General features: G+C 41.4%; 1 protein-coding gene across 1 annotated transcript in view; it reads right to left on the reverse strand.

Annotated features, from left to right (window-relative positions):
* Window positions 1-11553: 11553 nt before the first annotated feature.
* Window positions 11554-15066, reverse strand: part of LOC126175095 (sensory neuron membrane protein 1-like) — a 357930-nt gene continuing 354417 nt past the window's right edge. The window contains exon 10 of the mRNA XM_049921638.1: window positions 11554-14095. Coding sequence (XP_049777595.1) covers window positions 13961-14095 — 135 coding nt within the window. The 3' untranslated portion in view covers window positions 11554-13960. The remainder of the gene's footprint in view (window positions 14096-15066) is intronic.

The raw sequence follows: 15066 nt of genomic DNA on the forward strand, positions 1-15066 counted from the left end.
ATGTACATAAAAGGGGAACATAATGTTTTGACAGATGCACTATCACGGTTACCTCAAGGTCTTACCGATTTCCACGAGTTAGAGGAACAAACATCAGACTTCAAGGTGCTTTTAATAAACGATGGAACTTTTAAACCATATTATATTAAAATGTGCAAAAACATGCAACGTTTACAGGTAGAAGACCCGAGATGGAGCAAGGTAAGGAAAAAATTGCAGGCTAGAACACACGAACGTTTAGAGCAGTATTACATTATCCATAATGGCATCCTCTTTCACAGAAGAGATCGACGAATGGATAAGTGGTGTGTGTGCATACCTCAGGAACATGTGGATATGTTAATTCAACACACGCACCGCACATGGGGGCAGTATGGAGTGCTAAAGTGTGCCGCCAAAATTTCTACGTATTGTTATTTCCCTAATATGAGGCGACGTATAGAGCAAGTAATCAAGACGCTGTGCGGTGTGTCAAAAGGTCAAACATCAGAATAGGACATGTCTTAACGTACTACATCCAATAATACCAAAGCAACCAAGAGATCTTGTATCTATTGACGCCGCAGGACCTTATACCCAAGCCCGCGGCGGAGTTAAATACATCGTAGCCCTGTATGATGTTTTTAGTAAGTATCTCCAGCTGTACGCAGTCAAAACAGTTAGGTCAGGGCCAATTATAAGGTGAATTCTGGAAGACTACATACCACGCATTGGGAACCCCAAGCAGTCCTAACTGATAACGCCTCAAATTTTACATGTGACCAATGGAAATCATTTTTAAAATCACAAAACATATGTCATATTTTAGTATCCAAGTTCCACCCGGAAGCAAGTCCCGTCGAATGGTACTTCCGTGAATTTAATAGGTTTATCCGCACATATATACCACAGAACCAAAGGAAATGGATAGAATACCTGGGTCCGTTTCAGCACATAGTAAATCACCTACCACCTACCACCTACAGGGCACACACACCAGATGAACTATGTTTGAAAAGGTGGAGCTAGATGAATGGGCAAAACCGATACCTAAATTACTGCACAAAGACGTAGTCTTAGATGAGAAAGTACGGCGAGCGCTAATAACATTGGAAGAGCAAGCTCAAATAAGGAAAGGAATTTACGACAGGAAATTGAAAAACGTAACAGAATTCCAGATTGGACAGGAGGTACTACTAAGAACGCATCCGAAATCATCGAAATTAAAGGCATTGAATAAAAAATGGCAATTGTTATATGTTGGTCCGTATATCATTGTCGACAAGCCACATCTGGGATGCTACTTGATGGGAAATTAAAAAATGGTAAAATAAAAGGCATGTATCCACAAAGATTTGCGGAAATTTATTAAATTAAAATTCAAATCTCATTCTGTTCTTATCTGTTGCATCAGTAAAATGCAAGAAGGTAGGAGGTTTGTCGCTCTTTGACGAATAAACCGACTGGCGCTCGGTTCCTCTCCAGCTAGAGGGTACAATATTTATATTTCCGGTGCTTCTACCTTCCTGCTTAGTCAATAAGGAATGTTTAATTTTCTTTTACTATCTAACATGCAGAGAGTGAGATGCAGCCTAGTGAAAATAAATTTTCCTTGTACACTCCTGGAAATGGAAAAAAGAACACATTGACACCGGTGTGTCAGACCCACCATACTTGCTCCGGACACTGCGAGAGGGCTGTACAAGCAATGATCACACGCACGGCACAGCGGACACACCAGGAACCGCGGTGTTGGCCGTCGAATGCCGCTAGCTGCGCAGCATTTGTGCACCGCCGCCGTCAGTGTCAGCCAGTTTGCCGTGGCATACGGAGCTCCATCGCAGTCTTTAACACTGGTAGCATGCCGAGACAGCGTGAACCGTGCAGTTGACGGACTTTGAGCGAGGGCGTATAGTGGGCATGCGGGAGGTCGGGTGGACGTACCGCCGAATTGCTCAACACGTGGGGCGTGAGGTCTCCACAGTACATCGATGTTGTCGCCAGTGGTCGGCGGAAGGTGCACGTGCCCGTCGACCTGGGACCGGACCGCAGCGACGCACGGATGCACGCCAAGACCGTAGGATCCTACGCAGTGCCGTAGGGGACCGCACCGCCACTTCCCAGCAAATTAGGGACACTGTTGCTCCTGGGGTATCGGCGAGGACCCTTCGCAACCGTCTCCATGAAGCTGGGCTACGGTCCCGCACACCGTTAAGCCGTCTTCCGCTCACGCCCCAACATCGTGCAGCCCGCCTCCAGTGGTGTCGCGACAGGCGTGAATGGAGGGACGAATGGAGACGTGTCGTCTTCAGCGATGAGAGTCGCTTCTGCCTTGGTGCCAATGATGGTCGTATGCGTGTTTGGCGCCGTGCAGGTGAGCGCCACAATCAGGACTGCATACGACCGAGGCACACAGGGCCAACACCCGGCATCATGGTGTGGGGAGCGATCTCCTACACTGGCCGTACACCACTGGTGATCGTCGAGGGGACACTGAATAGTGCACGGTACATCCAAACCGTCATCGAACCCATCGTTCTACTATTCCTAGACCGGTAAGGGAACTTGCTGTTCCAACAGGACAATGCACGTCCCCATGTATCACCGTGCCACCCAACGTGCTCTAGAAGGTGTAAGTCAACTACCCTGGCCAGCAAGATCTCCGGATCTGTCCCCCATTGAGCATGATTGGGACTGGATGAAGCGTCGTCTCACGCGGTCTGCACGTCCAGCACGAACGCTGGTCCAACTGAGGCGCCAGGTGGAAATGGCATGGCAATCCGTTCCACAGGACTACATCCAGCATCTCTACGATCGTCTCCATGGGAGAATAGCAGCCTGCATTGCTGCGAAAGGTGGATATACACTGTACTAGTGCCGACATTGTGCATGCTCTGTTGCCTGTGTCTATGTGCCTGTGGTTCTGTCAGTGTGATCACGTGATGTATCTGACCCCAGGAATGTGTCAATAAAGTTTCCCCTTCCTGGGACAATGAATTCACGGTGTTCTTATTTCAATTTCCAGGAGTGTATTTTGATATTGTACTTTCTTAAGACTTAGTTCACAGCGCGCGTGCTTTAAGCGAGAGGCATGAGCGATGAGGTATACTGAGCCGTGCTGCCGCGCTTAAAGCAGAGCGTACTTCAACAATCATATACGAAGCGGCTAACAGCTGATCGAAGGGCCAAGTAGGCAAAAACCAAGGTTGAGTTCAGTGTCCCCTGTACGATGCGCAAAGACACACTGCGCACCGCAACGGAAACCATTCTAGAATTTAAGCGAATCGGCATCCACACCGCGCAACCAGCTGGACAAAACGGAAGCGACACGAAGTGAGGTACCTATCAGCTAGTTACTCTGACGTAGATGAGCAACACAAACTAAACGAATAGAGACATTTATTCCTAAGTCGGCGACTATTCTGTAAAGAGCACTAATTTTAAGAGTATATCATTAAGTTAAGCATATGCAGCTTTAAGAAAATGAGCGCATTGACGCAAGTAACTATAAGGAGAGTAGAATACGCTAAATTTGTGAACTTAACACAATCCATTGATCGTACATAGTTATACTTATTTCTCAGTATTCAACGCAGAAGAGAATGAACACAGGAAATGACCTATTCGACTATATACAACAGGATTAAGACAAGTTGAAAAGGGAAGTAACAACATGTACACCTGAAAGAATGCGATTAGCACATAACTTAAGAACTAAGCGACTTACATACAACACATAAGTGAGCGACGATGTGAAAGGTAGAATGAGATATAAACATAGAAAAATGCGTGTGACTGAGACGTAAACTATAAAATAACATATCGTACAAGGTTTAGCGAGAGGAGCAGTTGTACACTTATATAACTACACTTCTTTACAGACAACATTATAAGTAGTGAGCTTAATGTACATGGAGAATACATATACACAAATTTGTTATTACAGAACTCACTTATGTTAATTGCTATTAATTACACGATACCTTATAGTATAAGCAGCAAAATAAAGCCGTGAACATGAATTGAACAACACGCGGGAGATAAGCTAAGTAAATACAAAAACCAACCAATACGCACACAACGTAATTACATGAACTTAAAACAAAATAACTGAGGTAAATACTGTATGTTTACAAAAGCGATATGGAGAAATAAATGAAATTTCACTGCTGGATAATATTTTGAAGTAGAGAGAGTGAAATATTTTATTAGATTCGATTGAAGGTATTAATTAGTTAATCTACGTTTGTGGTGACGTACCGTGCATGGAGTGAATCTAGGAAGAGAATGAAAGTGTATTAGAGTAATATGAGTTTATTTATATTTGTGGGAAGAAATAAATAGGGCGGTGGTTCTAGTGTGAGAACACTGTAGGTAGTACATGAGTATAAATGGCGATTTATGTGGAATATTTTTTATGAATAATTATATGGGTATACGGCGATGAATATGAAGATTAATATTACAAGGGTACCTAGGAAAGGGCCACGAAGCCGACGTAAGAAAGAATACACTATATAGTTTTAAGTCTTAGAATGAATGGTTGTATGACTGTGGAAAGCAAAGTATGATGATGCATGTACGGTAAGTAATTATGAAAACGAACATCACGAAGAAGCAGTGAAGAATATAGAAGAAACAGTGAAGTCGATAGTAACAATGGTACATGATAACATTTAAAACACACCACAGCACAGTGATTTGCTACACAGACATCAGAATGTAAAACAACCTAGTATGAAAAATATTTCCTTAGCGACTAACTATTACAGCTCGAGAAACTATAAGGTTAATATAAATGAAAATATGATACACGATTCGAATGAGGAATGAACACAAAATGCAGTGAAACAATATTTTCTACACTGAGTTCTTGACGCACGCAGGAGCGAAAGCATAATTTTAGCACATGCGCATTCTTATTTAGCGGTAATGAATTATGAGTGGAGCTAAACATGACAAAAATACGGTAAAATTATCGGTCACACGTCACAAAGGTAAACATGTACATGTCGTCGCATCCACGAATGTGAAACATTACGACCATTAACAAGCAGTGATGAAGTCAGGATTGTCAAGGGATAAAACATTCCCCACACTCGCTCACAAACGAGCACTTGTAAATATTATACATAGAATGAAGATTTATCAAATGCCAAGGATATAATAAGTACACTAACGACGCACTACAAATAGCAATCCTAGGAGTAGCTTGATCTCTGAAGCAGACCTTAGCAAATCCTGTTTTCCATGTAGTGATTAGTGCTGGAACAAATTTTCTATGTGTATTTGTGATGGTAAAAACGCGCAGGAGGTTGGGCCTGCAAGTCAAGACAAAAGCAAAAATTCAGAACAAATGAGAGATTCCTTCTAATTTACTTATTAGTGTGTAAGATGGATGATGCCTAACATGAAATCCATATAGGAAATTGAAATGTGAATGTGACTTGTACATTTATGTGTCAACTTTATTATTGCCAATGTCGATGTCTATGAAAATATGTATGTAGTATTTTCTATTGTAGTTGTGGATGTAAAAACGCGCAGGAGGTCGGTCCCGCAAGACAATAACAAGAAAGAGCAAACATTCAGAACAAGTATAAGATTCCTTCTAATTTACTTATTGCTGTGTCAGATGCTGCTTAACATAGAGTCCATATACGAAATGTGAATGTGAATTGGACATTTATTTGCCAACTATATTATTGTTAATGTCGATGTCTATGTAAAATGTATGTATGTACTCTTTTCTTCTTTTCTATGTGTAGTTGTGGACGTAAAAACGCGCAGGAGGTCGGTCCTGCAAGACAAGAATAGAAAATGCCAATATTCAGAATAAATGAAAGATACCTCCTGATTTACATACCGTATTAGTGTGTAAGAAGGTGCATGACATGGAGTACGTAAATGAAATGTGAATGTGAATTGCAAATTTATGTGTCAACTCTATTATTGTCAATGTTTATGTCTATGTATGCACTATTATCAATTTTATGTGAAATTTTATCCTTGAAGAACCACTTATGTATGTATGTGAAGTGCAACGCGACGGACGCGTAAAATACTCGCACGTGTGAAGTGATACAAAAATATTAAGGCCTAATAATATTGAAAATAACGGCTCAGCCGTAATGTGAGTAAACGCTACAGTCTAGCAAATTGAATACAGAGAGTGTGATGCGTGTGCGACGGAGATATCAGAGGAAATCCGTATAACCACGAGTTGAGGTGTGAAAACCGCTGAACTATAATGCACGACGGAAGATAATGCCGTATCCTGCAGTGCGGCTCTTACCTTCAATATCACTGGCCGAAAACCTCGCCCAGGCGCGAGATGAGGTATTGGTATTCTTCGGGTTGAGCGTTGGAGCTGAATCCGTCGTCTCCAGTCTCCGGACTGGAGGGCATGTACAACACCGACTTCATGAGCCTGGAGTGACATTTCAGTGTGTGCGAGGGCAGTGCTGCTGCTCACGTGGCGCTTGCGTCACTGCGTCGGGCGCGTTAAACAATGAGCTGCTGCTGGCCATAAGTGCAGCGAACAAGGAGATAATGTGTGCCGAAAGGACAGCTTCTCAGAATGGCTAATGAACCAAAAGCCAAGGAGAAAAACAATTTTTAAAATATAGTGAAAGGACAATTTAAGAAATGTAACATTTTCCCCCTGGTAATACTGCTTGACCAATGTAAGGAGAAATAAGAGACTACGACGTTAGCACGCCATGGACGTGCGATATGTAATATGAATATATGTGAATGTAATTGCGTGATATAAGTATATGTGAATGTATTTATATGTATGAATTTGTAATGGCCGAGCAAATGAGCTTTGTAGATATACTTGTAGTAGCATAAGGGTATTAAAACTCCATTGACGTGCACCAAGTGACTGAACTATGAGCCCCAAGGTTAATAAGGCTACTGTATACTGTCTCCCTAAATAAAGAGACTTATTTCCGACAGTATACACTAGGGGGGCATTTGTGATAAACCTTTTGCATTTCCTTTATGTTTTCGTCTTCTTTGAAGGCAAAGAGAGAAGATGAAGCGGTAGACCATCATAGAGCCTATGCCTACCGTCATGAATTTTTTGACTTTCAGTTGTTAAAAAACAGAGGATTTTTTTCTGGTACCAGTAGGAGGAAGGAAGGATTCGCGCTCAGCTAGTCAACGAGTGAGAAGCACGCCATTTTAGCGAATAATTGTAGACCGCCATTTTGGGGTCGCTATGAATAAGTGAGCGAGTATGTATTTCATATGTGCACCGTTTAGAAAAAATAAAGTATTGTTTTATTAACAGAAAGGTCGTGTGAGTTGTTATTTCAAATAGTACAATAATTACAAGAACTGAAGCCCACCTGTGTACTTTGGAAAACTACGAAGATCCGATAAGCTTAATGGGAACACTGTCAAGACTTCAAAGGTGAACACGGCGACCAAACGTAGCATTATAAAGAATGGTAAGCACAAATCTACAGCGGAGAAAGAAACTACTTTGCCCTGCAAAATAATATGAATTAATACGAACTTATTTCCAGGCATAGCTCAGCTTATTGTGCTTGTCATTCATGCCGAAAAATTAATCTCATTAATTCAATACATTTTAAAAAGCCACGCATTTCAACATTTTATTATCATCTATTCCAGTATTTTATTATATTATAATGTATCATTTTCCCTTCGGTCTTAAAAGCGGAGAAAAAATTTGAAAAGTGTTACACCATCTAGATTCCGAACGCAAAGTCTTGTTATTAGGTGAAATATGCCTCCTACATTGTTTAGTGTGCTCGTTTTCATTAAAATCTCATTTTTCCAGGCTATGGTTGAAACGTTTTTCCGAACTTTATGACTGGGAAAACTGTTATGAGGATTGATGATTACTTAAAGAGAAGTGACGTGGTTCGTATCGCGTACAGTAAAAGAAAGCAATATGATGCTGTTAATATTCAATAAATTTCCGCACGTGGTCATACTGTTGTGAGACCAATATATAACAATATTTGTCAATAAATTCGCAACATTTGGGCACAATTAAACATTCTTAATGAGAAGACCATTCGCTTCTGCTTAGTAATGATATTAATTCATAGCTTCAACCTATAAACTATTAACTTAGTCTCAAAAATCTATAAGTGAAATTTTGGTAATTTAAAGCAACCTTAACTGTGGAACGAAAATTCACTTCGTTTCGTCTATTTTTCCATGCAAGTACAATCAAAAGCTCTTGGCTGAAACCTTGCATTAAATAAACACTAACATGTACAGCCATAACCCACCTGCGACTCGTATCTTCATCTGTACTCCACAATCCGTATGGTGTGTGGCGAAGGGTACTTCTAGTGCCATTACTTACTCTCTTCTTTCTTCCATTCGCGAATAGTGTGTGGGAAGAACAACAGTCGACGAATCACCGCATCAGCTCTAATTTCTCCGATTTTCTTGAAGTGGTCATTTCGCGAGACATCCTGGAAGTAATATGTTACCGGACCCTACTTCGAGTGTATGTTCTCGCTATTTCAACACTGGACTTCTGAGTGACACATTATGCCTCTACTCTAGCGTCTGCCACTTTAATCTGTGTGCTTACTTAATGATCCCGTGACAAAACGCGCTGCTTTTCGTTGGATCTTCCCTATGTCTTCTATTGATTCAACCTGGTAATGGTTCTAGAGTACCAAGTAATACACAGGAATGGGTCTTACCATTATCGCCGACGCCACCAGTACTGTGTAGCAAGCTGACCAGTCAAAGAGTAGTACGCACCTGACTTCGAAGAGCTATGGTCGAGTTACGACGCTAGTACGTTTCTCGTTTTTACAGAGTCAGTCAGTGTCACATATTATTAGTAACAAATGAATGTTTCGAAGTACTCGTTTATGGGGAAGTGGCTTTATATAGGAGTAATCAATGTTAGAGTTCCAACAAACTGACATCGTAATTAAAGAGTGGAAGAAACCTCATTCGCAATAATAGTAAACAGTTGTCTATAAATCAACGGAGAACATCGATGAAGAAAAAGGAGTGTAGATCATCACAACATCTTTCGTGGACCAATTACGCTTCGTTGAGATTCTTCTAGTGAATCTCACCGTGGCGTCTGCTCTTTCTGCAGTTAACTTTTGTTGTGATCAGTTCACCTTAATTCGCTCCGGAAGGTTATTCATAGTTACGGTTGTTACTGTTTGCCCGTGATTTCTCGCCAATAGTGTAACCAGAACGAAAAGTGCTCCTATCACAGCGCAGAAACGCGAATATGTCCTGGGCAGAGTTAGTGATGTAAAAGAAGGGAACCACCTTTTTGACTTACCTGACAGCTTCAAAGATATTTAAACCAAAACTTCCTGAAATATTCGAGCTTTTTGATTTGTTGGTATTAGTCATGTAATATAATGGTTCTTGTCAAGTAAAGTAATATGATACATGATATCATCCGCCCAGGAACAAATCCATCCCCAGAAATTTATACCACCAAGAAAACTCTTTTAGCTATTACATGTATTCTCTTGAGCCATATGATTTTGCTTATTGTTTACTATAGTTGGCAAACCATCTAGATTTTGGACACAGAATCAGGGACTTTAGCCTATAATTTGCAAGATGCAAGTGTGCCAACACCTTGCAGCTAATAGCTCACTGCGCGGATTTTGCAAGATGTTTCGATATAAGTGTCGTTAAAGATGCAAGATAAATCGAAAAGCTAGTTCCCTTCTTTTACAGCCCTAACTCTGCCCAGGACATATTAGTCTTTTTTGTTCTATCATAGGAGCATTTTTCATTCTGGTTCTCAACTCTTACTCTACCGTGATTGTGACGTAAGTCCACCATAGCTTGGCAACCGAAGTAAATTTTTGTTGACTCGGCAACGAATACAGCTTTTACAAAACCACAGGAAGGCCCCTAATTACAAGTATTGCTCTACCTTCTTACAAAATTTGGATCGATTCGCACAAGTCTGAAAGACAGAAGTGGTGCACATAAAAAACTCAGCCCTTAGTTGGCTCGCCATCACAATTTCTTTTATCTTAAATATCTTTGTGCCTAATGCCCTTTTGGCTTATTTATTATTTTATAAATGACAAATAAGTACTGCCAGTCTTTCACGAAGAATCTGTACTTATACTCTGTATCATACGTTTTTAGTCATAATTCTGTGATCATGTTATAGACCATTCTTTGATTTAAATTCTGTGGAAGACACTCCTAGCAGTATTGAAACCCGGTTAATTCGTTAAAAATAGTGACAGAGGGCTGTTTTCTTTCAATTGTTGACACAATTTCTAAGAGAATCAGAGTAAACAGCCATTTGGAAATAAAATATTACTGGCAGTAGCAATAAGCAGCTTCGCCCCAAGAAATAGAAGTCACGGCCTTTAAAGGTCAAAACCAGAGCCCACGCAAAATTTTTATAAACGACCAGAAATGGTTGTCATCTCCTTCACAAAAGAAAAATATATACCAGAGAAAAAATTGAAAGATTAATATTGTGTTTTTCTGTTATCAGTATTTTCAGTTATAATAATGTGGACATACACGAAACACCAAATTTTTCTTTGGTTTCCTTTACTGCTTGCTGAATGTAGAGACTGAATAAGTTCGGGGGTAGGCAACAACCCTGTCTCACTCCCTTATCAACCACTGCTTCCTTTTCATGCCGTTAGACTCTTTATAACTGACGTCTGGTTTCTGTACAAGTAGCAAATAACCTTTCGCTTCTTGTATTTTAGCCCTACTATCTTCAGTAACGTTCGCATATGGGGTTACGAAGTCCTATGAAACATTGTAGTGTAAGAGAGACTCAGCGAAGCCAAACTTGTTTTGTCCCTCATCGAAAAACCATGCTTATGGGCTATTCTTTTTTGCAGAGGACACTGTTACTTTAAAAATGTATGTAGACATAACAGAGCAATGGCCTTTTCCTTCACTTGTCAAAGACCCATAAGACTTGTTTTCCAACAGAATGGAGTACAGCCTCGGCTAGCTGATGTCCGAGCGTTTTAGAATCAATCCCTTCCTCAACCATGGGAAAAGAAGACCTGGCTCTTCCTCTTCGGTCGCTTAGATCTCCACATCTTACACCACGTGACTTCCTTGCAGGGCTTTGCGAAAGAGGCAGTTTACGTTACACTTCTGCCACTAGTTGTCTCCTACCTGTGGAAGCGCATCACATCCGCGGTAAGACAGCTTGTGGAACGGGCTAGGCTGCCGATTAGATCTTATTCTTGTGGATGGAGAGGTTCACACTGAACATTTATAACCAGTGTACTCGTGTGTATATAGGCTATTCATATCCTATTTACATTTCATGCAACAGAATTAATTCTTCTTAATAACCCTGTATTTATATCAAGTCATCAGAATCGTCAACACAACCACAATGAGCGGAACACCATCATCATCGCTTCATCTACCCACGAAGACCATCATATTACCATAAATCATCGCCAACTTACGTTTGAACTTTATTAATAACATTTTAAAATAAATTCATTAAATTCACGAAAACCAAACTCTGAAAACTCTGCAAAGGCAAAAACATAGGGAACATCAACACAAAGGAAAACACAAGTAAACAAGTTCAGAATATTTGTTTTTTATTTCAACAGTGTTTTAAAACTGTCACTGACTCGCAGTGTCTTATGGAGCAACACATTACGAGCACATAACTCAACAACACTATATTACATGTTTCGTAATAGATATGTTCGTGTGATGCACACTCGTTCTCCTTGTATGACTGACTTTGTAATACGTTTCCTGTGAAAAGTGGTTAACTTCATAAAATAGTTTACAGTATGGGTAGACCCTCTTTGTATGATTCCTTTGAAAATAACGCCCCCTCAGTAGAGAAAAGTGGAGCAACAAGTGGCTGCACTGTATCTATGAGACACTTAAGATCTGGGCATAAATGTCCAGCGAAGTCCACAAAAGCCTAAAAAAAATCTGTTAACAGTTTATATGAATACCTCTGTTGCGCAGAATTTCTTTGACTGTCTTTGGCATAGAACGCACACAACCTTGTGTCATGTCTGGCTAAGTATTTTTTGAAGAAGGGCTTCGTTCGGTGGTTCGTTGCTACTTGTGAGGTGCTTGGTTAAGTACCTTTGGGGTTCATACAAAATATGAACGACGAGGAAGAAGTGTGTAAGCTACGGAAATATATGAAGGTGAACGAAGGCACAGTAGAGTGCAGAATGCTTCGGGTCGATGACGAATAATCTTCTGCAAGTGTGAGGTCACGAAGAATTTTCCGAATTCCTTGTCACATATCTTTATGTACCGCAGACAAGTCATATTCCTGTGTGTGAAGACCTCATGTCACCTATTTTACAGCAAAAGTGAGATAGAACGTAATACACCTTTTCATTTCTTGAACGGTAGAAGATTGCTTTTATCATACGAGATGCAGACGAAATTTCTTTAAAACAGAACAATGACTTTTCCTTGAATGACATTCGAAAGTTATTGAAAATACCACTACTGTTATTTACGCTTGTTAACGTTTGTGCTGAAAAATTTTTCAACTGTATCTTGGAAATGTGCTGAAATTGATAGGTAAGGTGGCAGGAATCCGCTTTGCGATGTAAACACTTCTCCCCTCCTTGAAGCATGTAAAGGCATGTGAGCCACTGTTGATGATGTTTACTCCACAACAAAGGATTGTGGGTACTTTGCTCCTGAATTTCAATACATTCCTCGAACACTTTTGCAAAATCTTTTAGCGCGTGCATTAACAAGCGGTCAACCAGTGTCATGGTCTTACAAGACCTCCCGAATGCCATTTAAAAAGCATAGCGTTACACTAAGGGTAAAAAGGTTGTTGGAATATCTATGTTCATACAAAATTAAGTAGTTGTCCGCCTATCATTTGCCAAAACCCTCGTTTGGATATTAGGGAAAAAACATGGATGCTCAGTTGGATTAATAGTTTCATTCGTCTGTGTAATATTTCGCTATCTGTATGGCGAGGATGTCTAATAAAATGGTCATCAGGACCAATCGCTGACTTTTGGTGAGACTTGAGAAGAATTGTGAAATAAAAAAAATAAATCTGGTTGGACACCGGGAAACGTGTAACGTATTGACCTCCGCCAAAGACGATATCACTCCCCTAAAAACCATATCTTTGGGACGTATGTGAGTACAAAATAACCTCTAATGTGCGGTGTTCATGGTACTTGCATCAGATTTTTCACATCGATAGTAAACAGTGTTGTATATTCAATGTACTGCCCTTCGTTTGCCGGTGGATCACGTAGTGCAAAACCCACAAAATTTCTTCGAGGCGTCTTCTCGACATCGTCACGTGATGGATGGTGGTTACTTCTAGCAACGAGCAATTGCCGGTGCCCACACTTCTTACGGAGGCCTCGTCCTAAGGTCGAGGGTGCGCGACCAAATTGCCACCAGACATTTGACGCTAAGGGGTTCAGAGCCTTCTACTCGATTCCCGAGAGGAGGCTTTGGACAAGCTATCATCAACTGTCTGGGATCAAAGCGGTCATGCACGCACGAGTTTCGAACGAGTCCTTCACAAAAAGACAGTCAAAGTGCAGACAACAGAATTTACTACTTGCCAGAAGTAAGCAGCAGACGATGTAGAGCAGTTGGCATATACTGAACAGACCTGCTGGGGTAGCCCGAACACCCACAATGTGTACCTTACTTACAGGACTGCCAAGGTACCCAAAAGAGGTAAACACAACAGATGGTTTGATCAGAGTTCATACAGCGTCGGCAGATTCCACGTGCCGCAATACTGTTTTCGTCCACAACTCGGCACTCACGTCACACGTGGGACAACCGACTGACAGCTAGTCCTGGCACTGCGACGTACGCCGCCGCGATTTGTCCAGCCGTGGTGACCAGGGAGGCAAGAAGAGACGCATGTCGGAGTGGACGCCGTGACGTCACGTTGTGGGTGGGGGCCGCACCAGAGCGGTCCCCCGATGATTACCGTCTCTGCCGGAGGTTGGTGGCGGCGTCAGAAATGCGTCGCGTCCACAGGGCCGGTGGGGGCGGCGGGGGCGGCGGCGGGAGGCGACGGCCGTTTGGTGGCGGACTCCGGGTAGGCAGCGCCCAGCGTCGGAACCGACAGCTTACCCCCGGCGGTCACACCCTGCCACAAACAGCCACTGGGTTGTTCACTGACGCTACCACAGGCTACACTTTGCCGTTACAATAAGTCATAGCGGCATAAAAACACAGGGTTATTCGTGAGTTTCTCCTACTTAGTCAATAGAAAAGTACAAAAAAATGCTCCTCTGGGGTTTCGGAAGAGGAGTGCAAGGTGGCGTAGTTGCAGCGGAAGGCAGCTGTGCCAGAACATGTAGACAAGTCAGCCTGTCCACGCTGCCGCATTGTATTGCTGTCACCGCTGCTTAGAGAATTCTTATCAGTGACTCCAATGGACTGCATGCACGTACTGGCCTTTGGCGCATTACAGATCGTGGCCGTACTGAGAATCTTTAGTTCGAGCTACAAACTTGAAGAGATGCCCTATCCACTGACAAGTATCTATTTTGTATATGCCTTGTAGATTTCAGGCAATCGTCATCTGAAACCCCTTACGAATAACCACGTACTCAAACTTTAAAAGTAGAAAAATTCTAGCAAAACCTTTCAGTTATGTAGCGCCTCACAGCTTGTGCATATTAAAACATCTCGTGATCATCAGAATAAGTAGCTGCTTGGCAACACAGCAATATAATACATGTTTTGAAAAGGCTCTCTCATAAAAAATCGAGCAATATAATTGGAAAATGCAAGTGCAAATGCCATAAAAAGATAACTCCTCGGCGTATGTAATACGGTATGGGACCCAAATTCCACCACCTTAACAAGTTAGAACCTCTATAATTCCTTAAATGTTACGGAAAAGACTTCAAACTGCTACATATATTCCTGGATTAATGCTCCACTTAAAGACAAGTTACAAACAAATTGCTGTAAGATACTACTTTGACATAAATATTAACAGTAAAAAGCAGAATTACAAAAAAAAGTGTTCGTTACATCGTCGCCCACAAAAATTCTCTAAAGTATAATTAATTTAAACGTATTTTTGCTGTCTGACACTGCCACGCAGTT

The sequence above is a fragment of the Schistocerca cancellata genome, chromosome 3, assembly GCF_023864275.1.
Source record: "Schistocerca cancellata isolate TAMUIC-IGC-003103 chromosome 3, iqSchCanc2.1, whole genome shotgun sequence".
NCBI lineage: Eukaryota > Metazoa > Arthropoda > Insecta > Orthoptera > Acrididae > Schistocerca > Schistocerca cancellata.